The following is a 27,020-nucleotide window of genomic DNA, read 5'->3' on the forward strand; positions in this document are numbered from 1 at the left end:
GCCCCCGCACGCTGGGAAAGGGGGTTATTCACTTTATTCACTTTATTCCCTTCAAATCGCCTTCAAACAGCTCCATCCCGCCGAGCCCCGGGGCCACGGCGAGTCACCAGCGCGTCTTTTGTGCCCTTGTTCTCCTTTCTTCTCCAAGACGCGCTTAAAAAGGCGAATTTGGGTTATCTGATGTGTCGTGCTGCTATCGGTGCTGTACATGCTGCGGACTAGAAACGCGGCTTTGAAACCGGGGTAATAAAAGGCTGATTGTTGGATGTTGTGCAGCTGCCTCGCAGCAGCAGCAGGGCCGTTTGTGGGCACCAGGGTGTCCCTGTCACTCGAGGGTGTCCCTGTCACTGGCACACCTCTCTGCTCATCACCCCAGCCTGCACCATCCGGGTTTGCTCAGGTTGGCTCAGGTGATTCAGGCTCAGCTCTTGGTTTGATCCATGAGGGAGCAGGTTTAGATGGGATATTAGGAAAAAATTCCAGCCTGTGAGGGTGGGGAGGCCCTGGCACAGGGTGCCTGGAGAAGCTGTGGCTGCCCCTGGATCCCTGGAAGTGTCCAAGGCCAGGTTGGACGGGGCTTGGAGCAGCCTGGGATAATGGAAGGCGTCCCTGCCCATAGCAACAAAATGAGCTTTAAGGTCCCTTCCAGCTCAAATCATTCTGTGATTCTATGATTTAACCTGTAATTCCTGGAAAGGGTGTCACGGAGAGATGTTAATCTGCCGAGTTAACTTAGAAAAAGAAAAGAGAAGGAAAACAAAAGCAGGGGAAGTTTGAGCTGATTGGCCGCAAAAAATGTAGGATCGAATCGTGGTCTTGTCCTTTAGAACAGCTGAAGGGTTTCCTTAAAATTAAATTTTCCTTAAAAAAGGTTTTCCTTTTCGCTTGGGAAAGAGGAATGGGAAGGTTTAACAATGTTAAACCTGGCTGAACTTTAAACTTGATGCTCACTTTCAACTCGTGGAGCCGTGGGATGCCCCATCCCTGCCGCAGCCCTGTGCTCTGCGGCCGTCTCGGTGTGACAGGGGACGGGGATAGCTCTCCATGGCCTAAATATTTGGACAATGACTTCAGTGGCACAGCCCAGATCTTGGCAGCGCTGCTGCCAGTGGGAGCTGTGGGCAGCTGCGTGCAAGAGACAGCTCAGATGAGCCTCTCACCCTCGAGCACGTGGCGATTGTTGCTGCTCAGAAAAACCCTGCCTAGCCCATCTCGTGATTTTTTAAATGTTTTGTCTCTTGAGAGTCCAGCTTCCTCGGAGAACAGGTTCTTCTTCTCGTCCATGGGGTGCTGCTGTCTGTAAATGTGGGGTTCTCCTTGTGAGTCTCGGGTGAAGCCCCCTGTGGCTGGGGGTCCCCACGGGCTATGGGGGGTGGCTCTGCTGTCCCCCCATCCACTGGCACAGCCTGAATCCAGTGGGAGCAGGGATTCAGCAAGAGGAGCAAAGGCACACTTTGCTCCCATGGCAAAGGGAGAGCGCAACTCCCTTCAAGAGCAGTGTCTGGAAGTGCCACCCCCGGGATTGGGGCTGGAAGGGGCAGCGTGTCCCTGGCACAGGGCAGAGCCATGGCACCATTCCTGCTGGAGCTGCATCCCCTGACTTCTGCCTCCTGGCTGGGGAAAAGCACCTCGGTGCCGCCTCCCAAACATCTGCTCTTCCCAGCCAGCACATGGAAACCTTCCCGACCTTTCTCACCTCCATGTGCTCGTATTCTTGGGGCTCCTCTCCTTATTTGCTCAACCAAACTCTGGGGAGGTGGGAGAGGCAGAGAAGGGAGCTGTGCCCAGCAGAGCCAGCTGGTGTTGGTTCTCCTCAGCACTCGGAGCTGCTGGCATCGTTGTGCTGCTCCTGCCCCATATTCCTCCTGCCATGGGAAGTGCCAGCAGTGCTGGGCCACCCTGGCAGCCCTGGGCTCTGGAGACAGGGAAGGGCTGAGTTCTTTATTCTGCTTTTCAGCCCAGTATGAGAGGGCTGCCAGCCAGCCAGCCCTGCCACTGCCAGCCTAAACCCATTCCCTGGCTCTTGGGTGTCGCAGCCATTCAGCCCCTGCTCCCACAGCCCTCCGTGGACCAAATTTGTTGCAGGAAGTTGCTAGGAAACTCAGACCTGCCTGAAAGGCTTTTCCCCCTCTATTTTTTTTTATTTTCTCAATGTTGTGGCACTGGCTGAATGAAGACCAGGCCAGGAATGCTCACTTGGAGCACCGTGCTCTTTCAGGGACAGGGATCTGAAGGATGTTCAAGTTGGAGGCTGAAGATGCTGGGTCAGTGTGGAACTTTCCTCTCCTCAAACCTTGCCTGTTTATTTGCACATGTCTCTCCCAGCCCAGGCCCACGAGGTCTGCCTGGTGTCTGTGGGTGGTTAAAACACAGCAAAACAAGCCCCAAACCCTCTTGCTGTGCCTGTTTCTGCAGCTGGTTGGGTGCAAGGTCTGAACCATCACGTGCTGTGCTGCTCTGTGGGCTTCTTATCTCTGCCCCCCTTTCCTGGGCCACTGCTGAGCTTTTAAGGCCAGAAGAGGTGTTTGTGCTGTGCTTTGGTCACACTTGTGTTTGGCAGGCCTACCCAGAAAACGAGGCCGTGGCTGTAGCTGAGCTCTCTGGTGGGGCTGCTTTCCCTGCCCTTTGCTTGTAAAACCAAAGGAAGGCAGTTCTGCTTTCTCTTTTTTTTTTTTTTTTTAACGGTTTTTGGGTGTTTCAGAAGCCACTTCCCCTTCCCTTGCTGAAGTGTTGCCACAGCTGCCAGAGCAGCAGTGCTGGTGCTGCCTGACGTGGGGGCTGAGGGACCAGGGCTGTGCTGCTGCCCCCCATCCAAATTGTCACCAGCTGCTCTGTTTGGTGGCACCAGAGCCTGAATCCAGCATTTCAACAAACCCCAAAGAGGCCTCATTTATGGAGACTAACTGAAGTGGCTCTTGGGGGCTTGTTAGGCTTGGGAGTCATGGAATGGTTTGGGATGGAAGGGACCTTAAAGGTCACCCAGTGCCAGCCCTGCCATGGGCAGGGACACCTTCCACTGTCCCAGGGTGCTCCAAACCCCGTCCAACCTGGCCTTGGGCATTTCCAGGGATCCAGGGGCAGCCACAGCTGCTCTGGGCACCCTGTGCCAGGGCCTGCCCACCCTCCCAGGGAGGAATTCCTTCCCAATATCCCATCTAACCCTGCTCTGTCTGTGTACACTCATTCCCTCTTGTCCTGGCACTCCAGTTCCTTGTGAAAAGTCCCTCTCTGGCTTCCCTGTAGCCCCTTCAGACACTGGAGGAGGCAACCATTCCCTTCTCCAGGCTGAACAACTTTCTCCGCCTGTCCCCATTGGGGAGGTGCCTTCATTCCAGCTCCCATTGATTGATTATTTGACACCACCTCGAGCACTGACTCAAGCCTGGCTATCTGTGTTTGTTTACTGGTGCAAGGAACTGGGGCCAGGTTCATCAGGAGGCAATTAATTGTTACATAATCCCTGAGAAGTGTGTGAGGGAGCAGTTGCACACAGAAACAGAGCAGGAGCGCACTGGGGTGGGACAGGCCCAGCTGTCACCCCCCAAATGCAGCATCACTGCGACCTCCAGGCTCTTTGCTCCTGGGGCTTTAAGTGGGTGATAGCTGAAGCATCAGCTCTCCTGGCATGAGGACAAGGCTGGCAAGGAGGGGAAGAAGAGCTCACACCAAAAATATGGTGGCACGATAGCCTGTAAGGGATGATCCCGTGGCTTGGGAAGATACCGGGTGCAAAGGAGCGGAGGTGAAGCAATGGGGGAGCTCTCAGTTCCCCTTTTTGTGGCAGTGAGAGTTCACGCAGGGCTTTCCTCTGCCTCACCTAGAAACTGGCCGTCCTGAACCATCCAGCCTTCCGGTAATGTGTTCTTTCAGGGCTTAAAATAGTTCCTGTGTTTGTCACACTCTGGATTTCACAATAGCTGCGGGGTGAGTCACAGGCAAAGGCCAAACAGCCACTTCTGTCACCTGAGCAGGCACCTCTCACCCCTCAAATCCATAAACCCAGCAGTGGTTTCCCTCTCTGCCTTCTAGGAGCAATCCTACTCATCCCCTATTTCCTGGTATTCCCGGTGTGTTCGGCAGTGGCAAGGCCAGCACCCAGTTTGCTCCAGAGTTCTCCAGGAAGATCCTTTGCATTGTTTCCTGCTTGGCTCCTGGCAGGACCCTCTGGAAGTGGTTTACTGAGTAACTTTTATGTGACATTTGTGGAATGCACGTTCCAGCCCCATTCCTGCACGGACCTGTCACCGTTGACTTGCCCAGGGGCTGGTGGTGGCCACGAGGGGTTTTTGGGGTTTAAGTGACTGAAATGGACCCCCCTGTAGTTCAGCAGCACCTCCTGGGCACCATGCTGGCAGCTGTCTGCTCTAATTTTTTGGGGGGCTAATTAGCACCCCAAGGACCAGTTATCCATGGGGTTGAAATGTCCAGGAGTGGAGGAGGAACTGGCATCGAACAGTTTCTTGGGATCTCACAGTCTGGGAGGCTGCTGGGGTGTGGCTGTGGCCTGGTGTCAGGGCTGGGGGATGAGCAGATGAAGAAAAAGGGAGAACTGGGCAGAAGATCCTTGGAATTCCAAACCTTTGGCGATGACAAACGTGACTTGCTGAGCTCAGTTCAGGAGTGCCCGTGCCAGGCACCGTGCATCTCCCTCTGTCGTGTGGTGGGAACAGGACAGCTGGAATTTGGGCTCAGAGGGGCCGTGGGCACCTCAGGAAGGGATGAACTGTCCAGCCTGTACCAGTGTTGGTCCTCCCAAAGCTGCTGTGTGGGGTAACCAGTGTCTTCTCCATGCTACAGGGGAGATAATTTTCCAAAATTTCCTGCTTGCCCCGTGATCTCAGGTCTCCTTCCTACTCCAGCTTCTTCTGCCATCCTGAGGGTCAATTTGGTCCCTCCTGGGAAGTGCCCTTGGTTGCAGCAGTGACATTATCACAGGCTCATGCCCACACCATGCCTGTGCCACCCCTGCCCACGGGAGCTCGCTGGCTCTGAAGTGTTGTTGCATCAGGAGTTGGTGATGTCCTGAGCTGATTTCCCCTTGGAGATGCTGCTCTCACTCCTGCTGGGGTGCCCAAGCTGTGACCTCCCTGTGCCAGCTGGGGGCACGTGGGACATGGGATGGTGAAGTGCTGCTCCCCCTCTGGAGCTCAGGGAGCAGGAAGTGGGGAAGGGAGGGTGAACACTTGTTCAGGACGGCTCAGCGTGATGGAGAAATGCAGAGGTCACTCTGTTCTGGTCACCTTTAAAGCTGAGCACCAGGCAGGTGCAGGTGGGCTCCCAGCTGGGCAGGGACTGGTCACCCATGGGATGTAGGAATACCAGTGAACGAGGCCAGGCTGGGCTGTGGTCACTCCCCCACCACAATTTGCAGGGTTTGCAAACCCTCACCCCCAGCCCAGCTCTGTGCTCTGCTCCTGGATTTTTCCAGGTGCCTGCTGGGCCCCAGCATCCTGCAGGGGCTGAGCTGGCAGGGCCCCCACTGGTGGGAAGCAAAGCTCCAAGGGAAGCCCCACCTCTTCTCACAATATTTACTTCCCCTCCCTGGAGCTCTCGCAGCCCCGTAAGTGCAGAGCAAACACAGTGGGGCACTTCTGGCTCCCGTTGGAAGGGCTGTGCTTCTCCCTGAGCTCCTTCCACATCTCCCTCTGCTCTGCTCTCTTGGTGACAACCCAACCAAGCTGAGCTACAGAAACCCCCTAATTTCTCCTGAAACCAGCGGGAGCTGCTGTCCTGCGTTTGGGCAGCGAGCCCAGATGGAAATGGATTTGTCCCCTGTGGTAAGGACACAGCTGTCCCTGCCAGCTCCTGGAATGCAGCAAGACTTCAAAACACAGCACAGACTCAGGAATCCCTCATTTTCCTCACTCTGTTTTCCCAGTATTCCTTCCTCCCCTCGCCAGCCTGTCCCTTGGCACACGGTTATAGTGTCACCCAAGCTGTGTGAAGCTCTTCAGGGGGGCTTGTGGTGTTTGCAGCAGGAATTAATCCTCCTGAAAGCTCCCCCGCAGGTTTTCCAAACACGGAGATGTAAACTGGAGAGCGGGAAGAAAGGACACAAGCAGAGCTTGGCCGGCTCCTCCAGGGATTCCATCCACAGATGGATTTGTTTCCCTGCAGGAGAGGCAGCCTGGGTGTGATGGAAGGAAAATGGGGGAGGAGCTGGAATTGTGTCAGTGGGGAGCAGGGGGTGAGCTGGAGGGAATCCTGTGCCGTCATCTGCTGACTCAATGAACTTCTGGGAATGTCGGGATGCTCCTGAGTCAGCAGCTCCTGTCTCACCCCTCTCCCACGTGTGACACATCTCCTGGTGCAGCTGGACTGTGGATTTTACAAAGTCACAGAATCCTTGAGTTTGGAAAAGACTTTCAGCATCATCGACTCCCACCTGGGCCCCGTCCCCACCTTGTCCCCAGCCCAGAGCTCTGAGTGCCACCTCCAGCCCTTCCTTGGGCACCTCCAGGGATGGGCACTCCAAACCTCCCTGGGCAGCCCCTGCCAAGGCCTGAGCTCCCTTTCCATGGGGAAATTCCTGCTGCTGTCCACCCTGAGCCTGCCCTGGCCCAGCCTGAGGCCGTTCCCTCTCCTCCTGTCCCTGTTCCCTGGCGGCAGAGCCCGACCCCCACCCCGGCTCCACCCTCATATAGGTCTTGGTTGTCTTATCTGCATATTTAGGATTTCTAGTAATTCACCTGTGGCATCATCAGAAAAATTCTACATTTTGAGGTTTCCTTGCTTCCTTTTTTTTTTCTCCATGCTACAAACAACAGGATCCATCTTCTTTCCTAAAAGTTTCCATGTCCCTGTGATGGGAAGTGGTGTGGGCTTTGGAGCCTGGAGGAAGGAAGGAGCATCCAGCCACTCTGCGAAGCTGTGGGCAGCTTTAGGAAGCTGAAATGCCTCTGCAAGTTTCCCTCCTGGTTTTATTGCTGGGGCCAGTGGACCCTGGCAGGAATTGGAGCAGCAGGAATTTTGTGCTCCAGCCTCTCCTCACTTTCCCTGGACTCACCCTGGTTTTGTCTTGCAGGCCAAGAACAAGGAAACGGGTGCTTTGGCAGCTGCCAAGGTCATCGAGACCAAGAGCGAGGATGAGCTGGAGGATTACATGGTGGAGATCGAGATCCTGGCCACCTGTGACCACCCCCACATCGTCAAACTGCTGGGAGCCTTCTACTGGGATGGCAAACTCTGGGTAAGGGCTGTCCCCAGGAGGGACCTGTGACATCCTCACTTTGCTCACAGGAAGGGGCTGATCATGGTGAGCTCTGGAGCTGCTTGAACATCAGCAATGAGTCATTGTGGGATCAGGGCCTGGGTTTTCCCTGCTGTCTTTATGACCAAACTCTCCTCTAACTAAAGCTGCTCGTAAATACCCAAGGGAAGGCCAAGGGATCTTCACAGGGAAGCTGAAATTGTGTTTTTTCCACCATTTAGGGTTTGTAAAGGTAGAAAAAGCATCACCAGTAAGTTCCTCTCTCCTTTAAATCCCCCCTTTTACAACATCAGCTGGAAGGGTAACTCTTCCAATGGATTTTTTGGATTTGGGGCTAATTTCTGGCTCAGCACTTGTAATGCAGAGGCACCTGATAGCAAGAGCTCCATTTCCCGTGGCTGTGGAGGTGCAGGGACATAAAATGCAATCGAGTGGGTTGGTGCAAGGGCTGGAACAGCAGGTTCCTGCATCTCCCTCCCCTAGCCCGGCAGGTTTATTTATTATTTTTTATTTCCCTGCCTGCTGTTTTCTTGGAGTGCCTGGCAGCAGAGGAAGCTGAGTGTGAAAGGCACCTTGCTGTGCTGTGCAGGGGATGGAGAGGCTGAGGGAATGAGCCCTTGGATACTCAACTCTGTGCCTGTGTCAGGATTGTGGAAATCAGGTGAACAGGAGGATTTCCAAACCCGTCTCCTCGGCCAGTTCATCTGCTCCTCCTTTAACTGCAGGAAGTCAGGAGAGTGGCAAAGGGTGCGTTCAGCAGCTGTGGTACTCCTTCCTTCCTGTTTTTAATGTCTCAGATGCCTTTGTGGCCTCCCTGAGTAAATTTAATAGAGTTAAAGAAGAGATCTAAGCTTTGGGGACTTGCACTTGTGTGAGCTGAGCTGTTGGAGCCGCCGATCCCTGCCTGTGGTGCCGAAGGCTGAGGGGGGTAACACAACCCCTGTCTGGTTCATTCCTGGGCTGAGCAGTGCAGGAGAGGGATGTTTCATTGGGCTGATTCAGCAGCAGCTTTTGCAACGTCAGCACGTGTCTTCTTATTTAAAAATCCGTGGATAAAGCCCCCAAGTTCTCTGGGACACCCAGCTTGGAGGGCTGGAGAGTTTCTGCTCTGTTTTCTGCTCTTGGGGGAGCTGAGTTGTCCAGTTGGTATTTTGGATGGATTCTACGTTCAAGAACAAAGTAAATACGTACCCTGCTAAGGAAGGGAAGGACAAACATCCCTCCTAGGAGGGGACTCGGGATTTGGATGGATTGCAACTGCAGCCAGGATTTATCTGGCCTAAAGTAAAAAGGCAAACGCACCCTGAGCCGGGGTGAGAGGTGAGGCTGCTTCATCTGCCTGGTTTTACCTCCCTGCTCTCCTGCATCCTCCACGTGGGCCTTGTTCCTTCTCTCAAATGTCAGCCCCACCCCCCCTTCCCTCTTCCACCTCCTCCCTGCCGTAGGAAGCTTTGCCTTCCTTCCTGGAGGGAAGACGGATTGCAGAGTTCCTTGGCTCTGCTTTGTCCAGGGACTGCTTTGTGATGTCAAGTGCTCGCCGACCTACTAAAATTAAACAGCCTCTCTGGAACCACTGCAACAAGAGCCTCCTGTCTGAGCTCTCCCACGAGGCCAGGAGCTGGGAGTCTCTCAAATCCACGTTACAGCCCCAGCCATTGTTCTGGGAGCAGGATCCTTCTCTTTATTTAATGATTGGAGTAGCATTTGCATTTCATTGCTCAGGCTGGTTTTGTTAATGCTCCAGTGTTTTCCTGGCTTGGAGGGGAGTCACTAAGCCAGGCTGGTTTACTTCTGCAAGGCTTTTGGTCCCTACCAGGTTTTCCCTAGAGTCAAAAGCTTCCTTTTCTTGGTGACCAGTGCTGCTGGGGAGAATTTGCATCCAAATATAAACACCAGCTTTTATTGTTCTGCCCATATCCCATCCCTGGTTCCGTCTGTGCAGTTGTTTGAACCAGCATTTTCCTGGATCATTTGCATGCTGGATACCTGGCTTCTGCTGTGCTCTTGCCTCTGAGTGGCTCTGGCTAAAACTTCTGGGGGTGCCTGTCTGGTCAGGAACCCACTGTGGCTTCCTTGCTCCTCACAGCCCAGCGTGGAAAGAGAATATTCCAAGTGAGCAGGTCCAGATGTGCCCAGCCCCCTGGATGGCTCTTGAATAATTCACAGCTCAGTGCCACAAGCAGGCTCGGCCCGAAGGGGCTTTTCCTAAATCAGTCTGGCTGCTCTTTCCTTGAATTAACAAGGAAAATGTGGGAGGAAACCTCGCCTTTGTGGTGGCTGCTGCAGAAGCCTCCTCATCCCCCTGAGCTGGGTCAGGTCCCCGTGGCTCCTCTGCCAGGCTATGTGCTCCAGCAGCCGGGAGGGGACATGAAATATTTATGGGGCAAAAGCCCTTTCTGTGCAAGGGAAAGTGACTCGTCCTCCAGCAGCTGCTCGGAAATCCACAGCACTGAAAGGAAAGCACAAACCAGAGAATCCCTCTGGGTTTTATACCTGATTGGCATCAGGTATAAAAGGAGGAAAACCCCAGCTCTTGTGTGGGATGGAGCAAAGCCCACTGTGAGCAAGGGTTTGGAGACTCCCAGTGAGTCCCCAGGAATAAAACTGGTGGGGTAACAGCATCCAGCGTGAACTTTCTTGGCAAATAAATCCTCTGCAGAGAGGCTGTGCCCTGCCAGCAGCTCCTGTCTCATTCCATCCCCCTCCATCTCCTTTTCTTTGCTCGTGGCAGAGGCCAAGAAGTCTTGTGCTGCTTGCAAACAGCCCAGGGAAGCTGCAAAACTGCCCTGGTGGGAGCTTTCAGGATTTTATTTTATTTTTATTACAAGCCCCGTGGCATTTCATGTTCTTTTGCATAAATCCCGGCTGCTGGAAATGGGGGCACCAAATGAAAGCTGAGAATCTCCTACTTTTTTAAAAAAAGAGTTTGGTTTGAGTCCTCGTGGCTGGGACACATTTCAAAGTCTCTTTTCCTGCAGTGTGATGCAGAACCTGGAAGCACAGAAGCAAATCCCCCTCACCCAATATAACACAGCTTTAAAAATGGACTTTTTAAAGCTATGTGTGGCTGAGGAACGGGACTGAAATGGCCTTTGCTTGCTTTGAACAGATTTTTCACTGATAATTATTACAACGTGGGAGAGAAAAACAACAGCTCTTGTGTTTTGTGTCCCTCTCGAGGGCTATGTGTTTGGGGTTGGTTTTTTTTTTTCCCCCCTTCCAAAACAACAACAAAAAAAAAGACTGAGACCTCAGAGGAAGGGAGGAACTTTTGATCTGCTGCTGCTGAATCTCTCTGCTGTTTCCGAGTGTCTCCTCCCGCAGCCAGAGCAGTGATAAGATGAGCGGGGAGGAGAGTTTTGTTTGCTGGGAAGAACTTGAACTTTCCTGCAGGAAACCTCTGTTCCCGGGGGATGGTGGCTGTGTCCAGACATCCCAACAGGATGGCAGCAGGGCAGGAAACCCAGGAACCTGTCGAGATGCTCCAGCACTGAGTCTGCAGGATTCTCTGGAAATTAATTAAAACATCATTTGGCCCCAGTGCTGAACCACTTTGCTGGTGATGGGACAACTTTTCCAAGGAAGCCCTGGGGAATTCTCTCCCCCTCTCTCCTTTTCTCTGCCCCACGGTTGCCATGGCAAACGGGTTTTTGAATAAACAGCCGTTTCCTGGAGATCAAAGCAGGGATTGCTGTACCGTGCAGGTAACCCTGCCTGGCTGGGCCGTTCGGGGAATGGTTCATTTAATCAGCTTAGGGTTTCCTCTGTGTGGGTACAAACTCCTCCAGCTGGCACAGAGACACTGGCTCTGTGCTGCTCTTTGTACTCGCCTTAAGAAAAGCCCTTTGCATTTTCTGTGGGCAGGCCCTGACCTGTTCAGCCGGGGACTTTTGGGATTGCTCCCCCTTTGATATGGATGTTGACTGGAGATTTGGGCATTCTTGAAAATCCTGTAGCATAAAGCAGTGCTCATTATCCCATGCACTCGACTGCTGGGCTATGTAAAGCATCTGCAGCGTTCCGTGCTCGGGGGTTGGGGATGCCTTTTCTTTAAAACAAACAGAAGAGCAGATAGCAGGATCAGGTTCCCCGCAGCTTTCCTTAGCAAAGGGAGGTTAGCACAGCTTGCAGGGATGTCTTGCAGGGTGAGCAGCCTGAGCTTGGCTGGATGCCTGTGGGGAGCCGTTTGTGTGAGTGCTGGACCCGAGCAGGGCTCAGCCCTCTGTCCCTGAGGAATCCCATGGCTCTTTGTGTCCCTTAAAAACTCCACTTGGCAGGCAGCAGAGCTGCAGCCCTTCCTACTTGGCCTCCTGCTCCTGGAGCTTTGTCCCAAACTTCCCCCAGAAGTTCTTGAACTTTGTTGTTTGCAGCCGCAGCCGAGGGAAAACCCAGGAAAACAAAGTGATCCCAAACTTTCTTAAACAGCTCACCAGCGTCCTAGAGGAACGACAGTCCTTTCCCTTCCTCCTTGCCCCAGCTGCAGGAACATAAATCCCAATCCCTCCCAGCTCTGGCTGTTCCCTGGGACACGCAGGGCTCCGGCACTCGGGAGCTGCTGCAGGATCAGCCCCACTGGGAAAACCAGTGTGGGGGTGGGGTTTGCTGGACCGGTTTCCAAATTCCTACCAGTCCAGAATTTGGGCAGAACGGCAAAACACCCCCAGGAACTTCAGCAGGGTGGGTAGGAGAGGAGCAGGTGTGGGCAGATATCAGCACACATCGGGACATGGCATTGCTTGGAGCTGGGAGAGAGGCAGGGATATCACAGTGTCCTCTCCCTGTCCTGAGGGGCAGCTCCTCATCTTGGCCAGAGCTGCAAAGTGGAAAAAGTGATGGAGCCCAGTGGTTTTTTGGCACTTTCCTGCATTTTCAGGGTCAGCAATTTGCTGTTCAGAGTAGCGCAATTGAAGTTGGTGGTCACTTCTGCTCCAGCTTGGGGACTGTGTCTTTGCCAGCTGGGATGCTGTGGATCAGAGATTTGGGTGACATCCTCCTTCCCTTCTCTCTGCCTGGCCATTCCCAAAGACCTGGAGGGCTAAATCTTCTTCAGCTGGAAATCTGGGCAGCAGCTTCCACGAGTGCACTCCGTGCTGTGAACGGGAGCTTTAGCGCTCAGCCCCCTGGCAAGTCACTCTAAATCCTATTCTGGGTAAAACTGGGGGGTTTTCCCTTAAAACAGATGGAAACCGGATGATTTTTAGCAACTCCCCAAATTGATTTATGTATCAGGAGAATTGCCACAGCCCAGCCAAGTTCAAGAGTGCTCCTGCAGGTACCAACATGACAACCCAAAGCAGAACAGAAGCCTTTGTCTGCAACCTTTTGCACAGGATAACGCTGCATGAAGAGGTTATTGAAGCCATAATAATTCCTTGTGATTGCACAGCCTTGTCATCTGAACACCCTGGAATGCTTTATAAAAGACCTGGTGTCATTATCCTGGCTCTGAGAGTGGAGGCACAGACAGGGATTTGCCTAAAGTTTCCCCAGGGGGTAAATGGCACTTGGGAATAAGTCCTGGGTGCTGAATCCCAGTCCAGGGTTATAACAGGAGGCCGGAGTTTCGTGAAAAGAAAAGCAGAGCAGACAAGAAGCCTTATAGGCAAATCAGTTTTCAAAGCACTTGGAAACTTTGTTTAGGACTGCATTGCAATAAGCCACGTTCCCACTTGGCTGGATCTCCAAGGGAATGCTAAGGAGCAGTGTTTGCATATAAAGGAATATTTATGAACTCCCTGTGGATAGGAGACAGTGCCTTGAAACCCAGCTTCAGCCTAAACCCTGCAATGAGGGATAGCTTGCAGGTTTAAACTTTATTCTGTTTCAGATATAGCCTGAAAGTTGTCCTTTGGAGGGAGGGAGGGATGTCCTTTTGCAGACCTCATGGCCTGGAGTGATCCATTGACTTCAAAGCTGAAACTGTTAAACAGCAACACTCAGCTTGTGTGATGGATCCAGGCACCTTGTGCTGGGAATCTGGGGGTGATTAGGACCGATAGCTGTTTTTAGAGAGATGCCAGGCAGGAGTGGAAAGCTTTTCAAGCCCTTTGCCACCCCTTCACTGAATTGTCCCCGTGGCCAGGCAAGGCTTTGGGGCTGTGCTGGAACTGCTGACTTAATAAAAGACACCGGGAAGCTTGTCCTGGGTCAAACTCCAGCTCTCCTAGTGAGCTTTGCCCTTCTGAAATGCATCATCTCTTTTAGATGCTGACACAGTCTCGGGGCACTTGAGGTTGGGGAATCTTCCCACTGAAGCAGCAACTTCTTCCTTTTTGCTATTTATGTTTGAAATTATTCTTGGAGTTTTGCTTCCCATCCCGTAGCAAAGTGAACTCAGTGGCCTCAAAATGCTGATAACTTGGTGAGAAAAGGGATCCCACTCACAGCCCTCCAAGCAGCAAAAGATGCTTTTTGCAACATCAAAACCGCTGTGGTTGAACTCAAAGGAGTTTTAATTTGTTCTCCCAAAATTGCAGTAGGCATGGGAATATTTCTGCCCACTGTGGGGGGCAGTCCAAGGAAATATTTTGTCATCTTGCAGTGATTTAAATGTGAAGAACTCGTCCCCAGTTTCCTTAAGATCAGCAGGGAGCTCTGCACTTCGCCAGGAGTATTGACTTTGTTCTCCACAAAGTTTTCCTGCTCTGAAACTCCCTAAACTTTGTGTTCCTCGTTTCCTGCCCTGCACCATCTTCCCCCCACCCCTTATGGGGGACAGCCTTTTTTCATTTCTAATTTCAAATATTTTTCTCTGTAGGTTATTTTGTCCAGAAAAGGGGACAGAAAAGGTTTATTATATTTAAAGTCTCTGAATGGTGTCCTTGTCCATGAGGGAAAATTGGCAAGCTCGGAGCCCTCTCTTACAGAGAGTGAATTATTTCACTTCCACCTACAGCATACTTGCCGTGTCAGGCCAGCTTTTGACATTTGTGCTGCTCTGGGCCAGCCAAGAGGCTTTTGGTGGCTTCTGGATTGTTTTGTGCCCTCTCTGGTGGGTGCTGAGGGCCGGCTGCAGCTGGAGCTGGTGGCTTTTGCAGGTCCTGGCAGCTCTTGGGTGTTATCCCCTTTTGTCTTGGTGCTGCTCTGGCCTCGTGGGGCTCTAGGAATGAGGCTGGGAAGGGTTTTGTGCCTTGCCCTGTGTTCAGGCCCCAGCAAAGAGCAGGAGCAGCTCAGCCTTGCTCTGGGTGAGCCCATCTGGTGGTTTATGAGCAACACCGGTGGAATCTGCTCCCCGTTTTCTCCCAGCCCTTTGGCATCGTTTTCTCCCAGCCCTTTGGTGTGTGGGGGGTGAAGAGCGTTGGGCAGGAGGCTGGTGGGGAAGGTGCCAAGTGAAGTGGGTGTAGGAATGTGATCCACCTCCTCCCTCCGCTCCGTAATGTAAACTGAATCCTTGGACTTCGGTCGGAGCGGGGAAGGCTGGGGAGATAACAGGGAGGCTCAGCCAGAGCTGCTCCAGCACAGCCTGGCCGGGAGGGAGGGAGGAGATCCGACCAAATGGGCTTTAAAAGCCAAGGTGGTGCTCCCCAAATCCACCCCCCGTGGTCCTGCACACCCCTGTGCTGTGAGGGGAGAGGGAGCGGCTCCCAGAAGGTCTGATCCCACTCTGATCTGCTCCTGGAAGTTCTGATCCCATGTTCCTTATCCTGCCTCCTCCTGCAGCCACCAGGACAGCGTAGCTTCACTGCTAACCACCAGAACCCTGGGTTCAGATGTCACACAGATAAAGGATGTGGCTCTTGACCCTCACTAAATGTGGTTCCTGTGCCTCACTCTTTCCACGAGTGAGGAATGGCTCTGTCTCTGGTGTCTGTGTCACTCCGAAGCTGAAGCCTCTTTCTCAGTCCTGGGAAGTAGAAATGTGTCCAGAGGTTTTGCTGGAACTGTGATGGGCTTGGAGGAACAGGAGATGGAGCCAAGTGACCCAGGTGTTTGGAAGTGTTGGGAGCAGGTGAAATCCCTGACAGATACGTGGGGCTGGACATGAGCTGTTCACATATCCACACCGTAGCTGGGCTGTGGAGAAGGTGCTGGAATCTTGGAGGACACAGGAGATTGCTGCCTGTGTCCCAGTGGCCACTCTGTGTGTAGGACTGGGCCTCTGGCTCAGAGTGGCCTCAGGATGGGGCCTCAAGTCTGTGTCCATCGTTTATCTGGGCAGCTTTTGGACAAATGACCGCCTGTGTTTTGTGCTGTGCTCTGTGTTTGCTGCAGCCAGTGTTGCTGGGCCAGGATCATCCCCTCCATGGGATTTGTGTGGATATTGGCTCCTGGTGCTCCTGACTTGTCAGAGTCCTCTCAGTGCCGTGGTGATGTGCAGAGTTTGAGAACAGAGCCAGCTGCTGCCTCTGCCCTTTCTTTTCCACAGCATCTGTGTTGTGGGACTTGGCAGTAGCGAGGGAAGCTGCTGGGTGCCACTGATGCTGAGGAGCCGGGTGGGAAAGCTGGAATTCAGCAGCCACTGTGGGTAACGGGGCTGGGAAGTTCCTGCATTGCTCAAGCCAGGCCTGAGGGCTGCAGGAAGATGCTCTCCTGGGCTTGCCCAGTCTGCTCTGCCTCTGAGTCAAGACCAAAAGCCCTGGAGACTGTCTGGGCTCTCAGCATCCCCCTGCTCCTGCGGGGCTGGGGAAGGAGCCTGTCTGGCCTGGGTTGTTATCCCAGTGCTGGGAGCAGGGACTGGCCTTGCTGTGACTCCTCTGTCGCTCATGGACAGGTCTGGACCATTTCCTGCAGCTTCTCAGCACCACCTGTGATCCAGGGCAGTATTCCCATCCTGTGTGGGCTTTGAGGAGCCCCCAGGAACCCCAGTCCTGTCCTGGGCTCATTGCACTGAAGGGAAACCCTGTGCCAAAACCAGAGAATATTTTGGACTGGGGGGCTGTACCTACGTGGGGCTCCTCCTGTATGGCCAGGAGTGGTGTGAGGGGTCCTGCCTGTGTTTGCTGTGCAGGGACAGAGGAACAGGAGGAAGGCACCAGGCTGGTGCCTGGAAGAGGAAGGGAGGCACCCGATTTCATGACCAAAACCTTCATCTTCATCACTGGCAGCACAGGGAGCTTGGCAAATGTTTTCCAGGGGTTCTCTGGGAGGGACAGCCCTGTCCCTGCACTGATGACAGGGCAGCAGGGTGGGGAAGGGCTCTGCGGCTGCTCTGTTGCTCAATGCACTCCTCTGTTGAAACCCAGGCAGGGGGACGCTCCCCGTGGGTTTGCACTGAGGTGATGCTGCCATGTGCTGCTGCCTCGGTGGCTTCTTGCCTCCCAGCCACGAGTTTCACTGCAGCAGCAGGAGGATTCAGACTTCCCCCTTCGGGCAATCCCCCTGTGGAAAAGCAGGGGCTGCTGGCTAAAAAGCAGCTGTGTAAAATTCACCCTTGTTCCCTCACAACCTGCTGCCTCCCAAATGAGGCAGCTTTGGAAGAAGTGTCCATCACCTGGACATGATGGAAGGGTGGGATTCAGCTCACAGCAGTGCTGGCTCAGCAGATGGACCACAGGCAGGGTGAGGGCAGGGCCAGGCAGCCTGGAGAATGCCAGGCCAGCACGTGGAGCAGGGAGGTTCTGTAGCTGGGAGTCCCTGTAACTGTTCTGTGCCTCTCTCACTGCCACCCTCACACCAGGCAGCTCATCCCTGTCTGCAGCACCAGCACAGCCAGAGGCAGCCAAGGCCCCAGCTCGCTCTGGCTCTTTCCCTTTTCCCTTGGTTGTGTTTTTGCTGGATGTGAAGGATTCCTGCCCCTCTGGACCATGGGAGCTGCTGGTTTTGCTGTATTTCATCTGCTTTTGCTGTAAGTGGGTGGTGGTGCCAGGACAGCCCTGCTGTGCCCTGCTGGGGCACCCACGTGGGCACATCTGGCTCCTCGCTCCTGCCCCTCCATCCCAGCTCAGCCCAGGGATCTGCTGTGCTGTCCCTGCAGCGTGAGCTCCACGGGGAGCAGGACTGAATCCTCAGCTGCTGATCGTGCCTGGTGACACACCCGCTCCTTTGCCGTGCTTGGAGAACACCCAGGTGGAAATTACTGCTGCCAACAGCAGCAAACCCCCAGGAACTTTGTGCCAACTCCACACTCTGGAGAGAGGGAAGGTGGACCTGCTGTGATGGGTGGCAAGGAGGGAACCCGACAGCATTTCCTTCCCCAGCTCTCTCTGCAAGTGGAGCACAGTTTCCTTTATCAAATTCATTTTTCTTATCTCCCCAGCCCCTCTGTGCCAGCACGAGGCTGTGCCGGGGGGTGCTTTCTGCTGTGGGTGACAAGGACACCTCCGAGCTGCCCCGGACACGTGGCAGAGCCGTGAGGCCACACGTGGGTGCCGGAGGTGGCCGTGGCAGCAGGATGCTGTGGGTTCTGGCAGCTGCTCACAAAAACAACGTGAACCCCTCTGCTGCAGATCAGGGGAGGAAATTGCCGAGGTGTTTCGGTTCTGCTGCAGTGTCTGGGCCAGGCGGGGTGGGTCTGGGGGCAGGAGGATGCTGGGGGCACGGTGCCGGTGCTGATGCCCATGGTGGCTGCAGTTCTTGTCACGGTGTCCCCACACAGGAATGGCCCTGGGAGCTCTGGAGCACCTCCGTGACCCCAACCTCCTCAACGTGCCCTGCGCAAGCAGCAAAGTCCCAGGGAAAGCTGCAGGCAGCCGTCACCTCGGGTGCCTTGGCAGCCACTGGGCTGCCAGCCAAGGGCTGCTCTGTCCTGAGGGGACCTGGTGGCCTCCGGTGCCCGTGGGAAGTGCCTGGCACCCAGGGGTGCCCCGGGCAGGAGATGCCCCCAGCTTTCCCAACTGATGGCTTTTGTTTTCCGCCCTCCTGTCCCTTTCTGCCCGTGAGAGGCTTTTCTGCCGTGCTGCCAGGGAAGGGTTGGTGGGCACTGCCCTCTGAGTGCCAGCCGGGTGAGTAAGAGCCGGGCTGAGGGCGCGTCCTCCCCTCTTAACTGGGCTTCAAACCCCGCTCAGGGCCATCAGCTGTTCCACCCCTGGCGACTGGGCAGTGTTTGGTGATATTATCTTTGAGATAAGCTTTTTGTGTGTGGTTTGTTGGTTTTTTCAGCGTTATAGAAAATTCCAGGAGTTCAGACACACCCAGGAGGCAGGAGCCGTCCTGCCCAGCATGGGACGAGGAGCCGGGACTCGGTGCCACCTGGGGGCACCTTGGTACCTGGGCAGGAGATGCTGGTCCTGCTTTGTCAGACCCAAAATGCTTCCAGATCCTGCTGTGATTAGGCCAGGATTAGGATGAGCCATGGGAAAAATCGAGGTGGCCAGCAAATCCCTTTAACTTGATCGGACCTTCGCTTTCAAATTTAAATTTAATGCTGCCCGTTGCAAAGGTTTTTTTGAAAAGGAAAGATTTTGTGGTGTCTGCATGCACACCTCTGCATTTTTGTTTTGTTAAAGGTGTAGGAGAAAAGGACCTTTTTTCTTAAAACTTTTAATCACAAAGGTTTTAAGAGGCAGTGAGAGCAAACTCCTTTCTCGTTCAACCCAGCTGCACAAATCTGTTCCTGTGTGCAGCCAGAGCATCCCTTGGAGCTGGGAGTGAGCCCAGGGGCTGGTGAGCTCCTTGGCTGTGATTTTGGAGCTGGGGGCTCTGGCTGTGGCTGTCACTGCGTTGTGTTGCTCAGATAACTCAGAGATCGAGCCACCGGTGAGTTTTGGTGCGGTTGTAACTGGAAACTAAAACGTTGCTGGTGTGTGATCCCTGGGATTTGTAGCAGCTTTGATGTGGCACAGGAACGCTGCGTGCCCCCAGCAGCCTTGGGTGAGGAAGTCCCTGCATTTCTTGTGCAGAGGAAATCATTATGGACAGGATGTTTGCTCCAGGCTGCTCCCTGCACACCCCACAGGGCTCCCGGACCCCGAGCAGCAGCAGCAGGAGGAGGTGTGGGTGCTCCCAGCTCGCACACACAGATGCTGATGTCACCAGCCCTGCCTTCCCACTGCTTCGATGGCAAAACGTTTTCCAGGCTGGCCCTGCTCCTGGAAGGAAGTGTGCTTGGAGGATGATCTGGGAGATTGCCGGCTGTGTTTGTTTAAATAGGATTTTCTGGCCTGAAACGAGCTCGTTATTTTTTTAGCTGCTCGGACCATCTGGCCACACCCATCATTATCCTTTGGCATCTCTGCCCTTGTTGAAAACGCCTGTTTTGAAGCTTTCCGTGTTTCCCGTATTCCCGGTGCCCAGCTGCAGCCTGCTGTGCCTGGATAAACCCACAGGGTCACGCTGCTTCAGAGGGACTGATTTCCTGGATTTTCTCATTGCCAGCCTGCAAACCTGACTGGAATTTTGTGGGGTTCGCTCTGAGGAGCCTGGGAAGGGCTGGTGGCCACCGGTGGTTTCAGTCTGCTCTGATAAACGTGAGGAGGAACACCACAAAGACAATGGGTTGAAATGAGCCTCCCTGAGCTGTTTGGGGTGATGATGGGGCACAGGGCAGTTCCCTGCCTGGGGAGAACTGTGGCAGGAGGCAATTCCTGCTTTTCCATTTGCTCGGTGAGCTGCTGATGCTCTGGTTCAAGGTATTAAACAACAAGGAAAGTGTTGATATGTCCCACTGGTGCTCTGCTGCCAGGCTCTTGCTTGGATCTGTGCCACGTGTTTTGGTTCTCCTGGTTTGGGAATTGTTCAATTGTTTTCCCACATTGCTCCTTTCCACCTGCCTGTTTCAAACGCTCCCCCAGCCCTGGCCCCTGGTTATTCTCCTCTGATGGTGCCTCTGCCACACCTTTCCTGGGTTTGTCACCTCAGTTTGTCCCCTCTCCGACTCCTTGGACCTGGGCTGATTCCCACAGAGCAATTCCAGCTTTGCTGCATCCCAGCTCCCGCTCCCCGTTCTGCTCCAGGACAAAGCAGCTGTCTCCCACCCGCTGGTAACTGCATGTCCCTTGATTGCAGAGGAGCTGAAGGGTGGGATGTGGCTTTCCTGGAGCTGCAGGATCAAACCACAGGAAAGAGGGAGCTTGAACCTTCTCCTCTCAGCTCCTGGGCCAGAGCTTGGAGCTGCTTTGAGTAGCGTGGCCCCCTCTTGATGGGTTTAGAGAGCTGAGCTGGTAAACACGGCTCAGGCGCTGTCCTCGGAGTAAACTGTGGCATTTCACCGCTCTGGAATGCTGCCCTGTGTCACCTCGGCAAGGAGAAGAGCTTGTCGGAGAGGTGAAGCATCTCTTGGCCCTTGTGATCCCTGGCTGCTTGAAACTGTAATCAGTTTATCTGAGCAGCCCCCGAGGGGAGCGGGGAACTGAGGCCGGCAGCGGGGCGGCTCTGGGTGACTGTGCAGAGCTGAGGGGAGAGGAGCTGCATCCCTGAGGTGCTGGGGACAGCCGGGAGGGATGGCAAGGAGCAGGCAAGCAGATGTGTGGGGCTGCCAGGGCTCTGCACATCCCTGGAGAGAAGTGGCAGAGTCTGGTGAACGTGCTCACCCTCTCTATTGACACAATTTCCCCTCAAGTTGCTCCAAAGAAGAGAGCAATGAACTACTGAGCAATGCGGGGAAATAAAAATAGTTTAAAAAAAACCAAAAAAACAACCAACCACCCTAAAGACACGAGAGCCCCCCCCGTCCCTCATTTGGCAGGGAAAATCCTGCCTGATGCCTCGCAGCCACGTCAGCTCCCAGCTATGACAGTTATCCCATCCTGCTGGCAGGGCTGCTCCCAAAGGCAGCGGGAAGGGATGCAGACGGGGCAGCTGGAAATCCTGAAGCTGCTGCTGGGGTGGGCGTCGGGTGCGGGGCTGCTGGGGGGTCACAGCCACGGCAGGGTCCCTGGGAGGTGGGCAGAGTGTGGCATCTGCCCCCGGGGCTCGGAGATCCTTGGAGTGCCCAAGGGATGTGTGCTGGGGAGCTCCCTCCCGCCGGCTGGGGCTGGGAGGCAGCTTTGCCACGCAGGGAAGCAAACGCAGCTTTTGTCTCCCCTTCCCTTCCCCAGTGAGGCACAGCCTGGCTTTAACCCTCTCTCTTTGTTCCCCCAGATCATGATCGAGTTCTGCCCCGGCGGGGCCGTGGATGCCACGATGCTGGGTGAGTGCAGCTCTGCCCTGTGCCCGGAGCGATGCTCACAGGGCATTTCCAGCCTCCTGGCACCACTCCAGGAGCAGCCCTCAGACAGATGGCAGGCATGGGTGCCACAGCTGTCCTTTCTCTCCCAGGCGTTCGCCTGTTTTCATACCCTGAGCAAAAGGTGTGGCCGCCCTAGGGTGGTTTTGGAGCTACCTGAATGTCCTTTTGTGATTTAAATGCTGCTGGGATCAGCAGATCACAAGGCACGGGGAGCAGGGAGAGTCTGGCTGCGGGGGAAAGCTGAATTGAGGGATTTATCTGCTCGGGGCACTGGGTGCTTGGGGTCCCGTTCCCACAGCTCCCCGGGAAGGGCAGCAGGGCTGAGATGTTTAAGCTGGGTGCCTGTCACGATGACTGTCCCCAGATCTTTCTGCTGACTCCTCCGTAGGGTATCAGTCATCTGGTGAGGCAGCAGAGCTCTCATAAACTGCACTGGGCAGCAATCCCTTTTTAAACTCCTCCCTTCCACGCAGAGAGAGCTGCAGGGAGCAGGGCTGTGGGGATGTACCCCAAAACAGCCCTGGCTGGTGCCTCAGCCCCTCTGTGGATGGACCCGGGGGGTGCCATCCCCTCTGCACAGCAATGAGACGCTCTGACATCACCTTGCCCGGAGCCCTGGGACAGAGCCACTTCTCTCTCCCCCGAGGGTTATTCCCTGTCAGCCCTGATCTTTCCAAAGGCCTCGCTTTCTTTTTATTTCCAGGAACCCAATTTATCATCTTTGACTCAGCCCTGAAACCTCGGCCCTCCTTTAGGGAATTTCTTTAAAGCGGGTCCAACTCATGGCGTGAAAAAATACCTTTCCTGAGGTGCTGCAGGGAGTGATGCCTTGCCCATGGAAAACCTCAACAGGAGGGGTTTTTTACTCATCTCTTGGGACATGAAAATGCTCCTGAGTGTTTTTGGGTCCTCTTTAGAGGATCTGGCAAGGGCAGCACAGAAAACCATGAGAGAGTGGCCTGGCTGTAGCCCTGTGACCCCTGAGCGAGAGCCAGGAGGAGCTGGAGCTCAGGAATGCTCCCAGAATTAGTAAATTCAGAGTTGCTGAATGCTGCCTGCTCCATCTCCCCAACCCCACCAGCAGCTGGGGTTTGCCCCTCAAAAATGTACAAAACCCCGTGGCCCACTGCAACTCCCTTTGCCAAAAAATCCATGGAGAGTGAAAATCATCAGCTTCTCCCAGTGCAGGGGAGATCTTGGTGAGGAAAGGAGGAACAAAATGACTGACCCAGCACCCCCAGGCTGTGGTTGAGATCCTTTCTCTGGACAAACATCTGTCCCAGTGGCTGGGGTCCCTCCATCAGCCCCATCTGGTGCTGTCTGAGCCCTGCTCGGCTTTGCTGGAGGAGGGATCTGCACTGCAGAGGCCTTGCCGAGGGAGGGAAGGCAGCTCAGGAGATGCTGACCATCTGGAAGGGTGATGCTTTGCAGAGCTGTGGCCTCGGAAGGCGCTCTGGGGTGGTGGAGTGGCCCAGCAGAGCTCAGCAGGGAGGTCACACCAGTGCCTGCGTGTCCCTGCGAGCACCAGGAATAGAATCACAGAATCACAGAACATCCTGAGCTGGAAGGAACCCATAAAATCCAGCTCCTGACCCTGCACAGGACAGCCCCAAAAATCCCATCGTGTGCCTGAGAGAGTCCAAACACTCCTTGAACTCTGGGACACACAGAGTAAGAACTGGTGCTACCCAAAAACCCAGCTCAGAGCGTTTAAATCCTGTTCCTTTGGGAAGTGGTGTGTCCCTGGTGATGGTTAGGGGGCTACACTGCATCCCCACAGCAGGGATGACTCCCTAGTTCCCCTGTTCCCTGGGGAATGAGAGCTGCTGATGTTCATGCCTGTGCCTGACCCTGCTGTCCTGCAGCCCAGTTCCTCTCCCTCCTCTCACAGCAGCTGGGTGACACCCAGCTTGTTTGTGTTCCCAAATTGTCAGGGAATTTGCAGTTCAGACCCCATCCCGAGCATTTCTGGCTCCCCCTCCTTGTCCCCCTCATCCACTGTTCCAGGGCCTCAGCTGCACATTCCCAGGAGGGAGCTGTGAGCCAGCAGCTCCAAGAGGTGGAAATTCTGCAGCAAGTGCTGGCTTGGGGAATAAATCACCTTAACAAGCTGATTTCCATCGTCTTCTGCTGCTCTGACACAGGGACAGAGGCTTTGCCATGCTCTGCTGGGTAACCTGGGCCTTCCTGCTGCTCAGCTGGAGCATCACTTTGTCCCTGTCCTGTTTAACATCCCTGTCCCTCCCCGCAGAGCTGGACCGGGGCCTGACTGAACCCCAGATCCAGGTGATTTGCCGCCAGATGTTGGAAGCTCTCCACTACCTGCACAGCAAAAGGATCATCCACAGGGACCTGAAGGCTGGGAACGTGCTCCTCACCCAGGATGGGGACATCAAGCTCGGTGAGGTCCTGGCAGCACTCCGTGCTCCACCAAGGACAGCTGGAGCTGGAGGTGGGGGTTGGATGTCCCTGAGTGTGTTGGGATTGAGGGGTGCTCGTTGCTGCCTGAGAGGAGCAGCAGGGCAACGAGGGGAAGGTTTTGTTCCACAGAAGGCAAACGGAGCCGTGTGCTGTGCTGAGCCCCCAAGCCACAGCCACGCTCAGGTCCCCGATGGATTTTTTTTCTTCCCCGAGTTTGTTTAATCCCTCTCTGAACCCGATTCCTGTGCGTTTTGGCCTGCTGAGCATCCTGTGCAGGGTGCCAGTTGGCAGTGCTGGGAGCTGGAAGAATTCCTCTTATCTGCACAGCAGGTTTGGTGGTGACAGGGGGACTTCTGCCAAAGGGTTGCTTTGCCAGCTCGCTCTGGTTTGGAGTTAAATTGGCACCCAGCGACCTGCTGGGGGAGGAGAGCGCCCATTTATCTGCACAAACTGCCCAGAGGGTGACCCCCAGGCAGGGACACCCTGACCTCAGGCTGCAGGTGGGTGACAGCTCCTCCAGCTGCCACCAGGGCTGTCCTGGAGAGCAAACCCAGCTGGAGTGGGCTCGGTACCCTCTGCAGGTCTGACCAGTTTGATTTGGGTTGACTTCAGCTGCTCTCTACGGAAGGGGCAAAATCAGGGAGAGGCATCTCGCAGTGGCTGGAGGGGAGAGAGGGAATGGAACAGCACTAGGGTTTTTCTGCTCTAAAATCAGGCTTTTTGCTAGGAAATAAGTCCTGAAATCTGCTGTGGAGGAATGTAACAGCACTTTGGTTTTTCTGCTCTAAAATCAGGCTTTTTGCTAGGAAATAAGCCCTGAAATCTGCCATGGAGCTGCTTTTATTTGCAGAAAAGAGCTCAGCTTCCTCCTAGATGTGTCAGGTTTGGCAGGAGGGAGTTGTTGTGCCTGTTTTATAATGGGAGAGGAAAATCCTGGGGGTCATGGACCCCAAACCAAGTTCTATTCCTGATGCTCAGCTCGGAGGACACGGCCTGTGGTATCACGTTCTTGCCTTCAGTGTGTGTTTGCTCCCCAGTCTGTGTCTCAGCCAAGTGTGCTAACTCAGAAGGGTTTTTCAGTTTTCCTCTGGCCTCTAATGTTACTGCTCTTTGCAGCTGACTTTGGAGTGTCTGCCAAGAACATGAAAACCTTGCAGAAGCGAGATTCCTTCATCGGGACCCCTTACTGGTGAGTCCCTGCTTGCTGAGAAATCCTGTGCTCACGAGGAGCTTGGCTCCTGAAAATCAGCTTTGCTCCAAAGCGGGGTCTGACGGCTCTGGGGTGTGTTGGACCACGGTGCCTTAGGGTGGGAGGATTTTTATGCGGATTCTTGGCCATTTCCAAGGTTTTTCCTTGCCTCAGCAGAGCTGTGAGCAGCCTCAGTGGTGTGGGAGCTCTGTGTGGTGCCACAGAGCCAGCACAGGGGTCACGGTGCGAGGGACACACGAGTGTGCTCTCCCTGCTCCCCCCACCCCGAGGGCGGGATGGGCTTTGAAGGCACTCCAAGCACATGGGAGTGAGTCTCTGCCCCAGCAACACAACCTCTAAATCACCTGCCTCGCTGAAGGAATGGAACCTCGGGGATTAATTGATGCTCTGGAGCAACATCCGCGCCAGATGTCAACGGCCTGGGGGTTTCCAGGCGCTGTCTCGGCTGCTCTGTGAAGGAGGGAGGGGGTTGCACCCCTTGGAAAAGATGCTGCTGCTTCTGAAGCCCGGAGCTGGGGGGAAAGCTGGGTTTTGCAGCGCTGGGGATTACTTGAAGCGTTTAATTGCTGCTGCCAGGCTCGCGCTGGGTGGCAGCGGCGTCACCCCGGCCCTGCTCTGCCCTTCGCAGGATGGCCCCGGAGGTGGTGATGTGTGAGACCATGAAGGACACTCCCTACGACTACAAGGCCGACATCTGGTCCCTGGGGATCACCCTGATCGAGATGGCCCAGATTGAGCCACCCCACCACGAGCTCAACCCCATGAGGGTCCTGCTGAAGATTGCCAAGTCCGACCCCCCCACGCTCAGCTGCCCTTCCAAATGGTGAGGAGGGCTTGGGGCGGCACGGGGAGCACCTCCCAGCTCACACACAGAGAAAAACCAGTCGTTCTTAGCAGTTTTGTTGAATTTGAGTAGGATTTTAGCTGTATTCCAGGCCCAGCTGTGTGCAAGGGGCTGGGGAGGCACTGCTGGCTAAGTCAGGATGCTCACACTGAACAGCACAGGGAGAGCTACTGCTCACCCCCAGCCCCTCCAAAACCAGGGGTGACTCCTTGGCTGTTCTCAAGACATCCCGTGGGTATGAAAGGCAGATTTTTCTCTAAAGGTGGAGATGGCCAAGAGCTCCAGAATTGCTTTCCCTGAAGTCTGGAAAGCCACTTCTGCATGTAAAAGGAACCGAGCCAGCTAATTTTTATAATTTATTTATTTATTTGTTTGTTTGTTTCATTCATTAATTAATTTATTTATAAATCATAAAACCTGCAGCAGCAAATCACTGGCAGAGCACTGGAGTCCCAGCATAGCCCCAGCAGAGCAGGGTGGGAATGCTGCCTCTGGAGTTGCTCAGAAGCCAGGAGTGACATCAGGGACACGCTCTGGAGCTCAGAGCTGCACTTTGCAGGCTGAGGGTGCCCTCCTATGGGGTTCCTGGTCCTTCACAGCCACCCTTTCCCACTGGGCCTGTGGGGATGGCTCCTTGTCCTCAAGCAGCTCCTGCTGTGTCCTCCCCGTCTCTGTCTTGGTCCAGGGGCACAGGGGCCAGGGTTCACCATCTGTTGCCATCACAGGTAAAAGCAAAACCTGGTCCCTGACCCGGCCCTGTGGATGATTCTCTTACAAATAATCGGAGTAACTGAGCACAGAGTTTTCCATGAGAGAAAAATGCTCTTTGTGGCCAGTTGCAAACTGGGACAGAACCTGCTAAGGGATCAAGCTGACCCCTGTGCCATTTGAAGCCTTTCCTCTGCTGAATTTCTCACCACCACCTGTGTTTGAAGGTCCCTGGAGTTCAGAGACTTCCTGAAGAAGGCACTGGACAAGAACCCGGAGACCCGGCCCAGTGCTGCCCAGCTGCTGGAGGTAGGGACCAGCACCAGCCCCAGACTGGTTTCAGATTATTATTTAGACAGTTCATGGCACTTTTCAGCCACTGAAACACTCTGGAAAAGATCAGCAGTGTTTTTCCCTTCGGAGCAAACTGCAGGGCCCCTGTGGACACCATCTGGGATAGAAACAGCTCCTGCTGCCTGAAGGCGCCCATGTGGCAGCCAGCTCAGGCTGTACCTGGTTAGCCCTGATTGAAATTCAATTCCTTTCCTCCTGTCCCTTCCCAAAATCACAGCAAAAGCCTGGG

At 54.5% G+C, this 27,020-nt stretch overlaps 1 protein-coding gene across 2 annotated transcripts in view; it reads left to right on the forward strand.

Annotated features, from left to right (window-relative positions):
* The window catches only part of STK10 (serine/threonine kinase 10), a 41,355-nt gene that overhangs the window by 3,645 nt on the left and 10,690 nt on the right, over positions 1-27,020 (forward strand). For both annotated transcript variants that reach the window (XM_048319976.1, XM_048319977.1), the window contains exons 2-7: positions 7,025-7,189; positions 21,167-21,215; positions 23,506-23,655; positions 24,792-24,864; positions 25,514-25,708; positions 26,665-26,746. In XM_048319976.1, the coding sequence (XP_048175933.1) occupies positions 7,025-7,189; positions 21,167-21,215; positions 23,506-23,655; positions 24,792-24,864; positions 25,514-25,708; positions 26,665-26,746 (714 nt within the window). The remainder of the gene's footprint in view (positions 1-7,024; positions 7,190-21,166; positions 21,216-23,505; positions 23,656-24,791; positions 24,865-25,513; positions 25,709-26,664; positions 26,747-27,020) is intronic.

The sequence above is a fragment of the Corvus hawaiiensis genome, chromosome 15 (assembly GCF_020740725.1).
Source record: "Corvus hawaiiensis isolate bCorHaw1 chromosome 15, bCorHaw1.pri.cur, whole genome shotgun sequence".
Classification (NCBI taxonomy): Eukaryota; Metazoa; Chordata; class Aves; order Passeriformes; family Corvidae; genus Corvus; species Corvus hawaiiensis.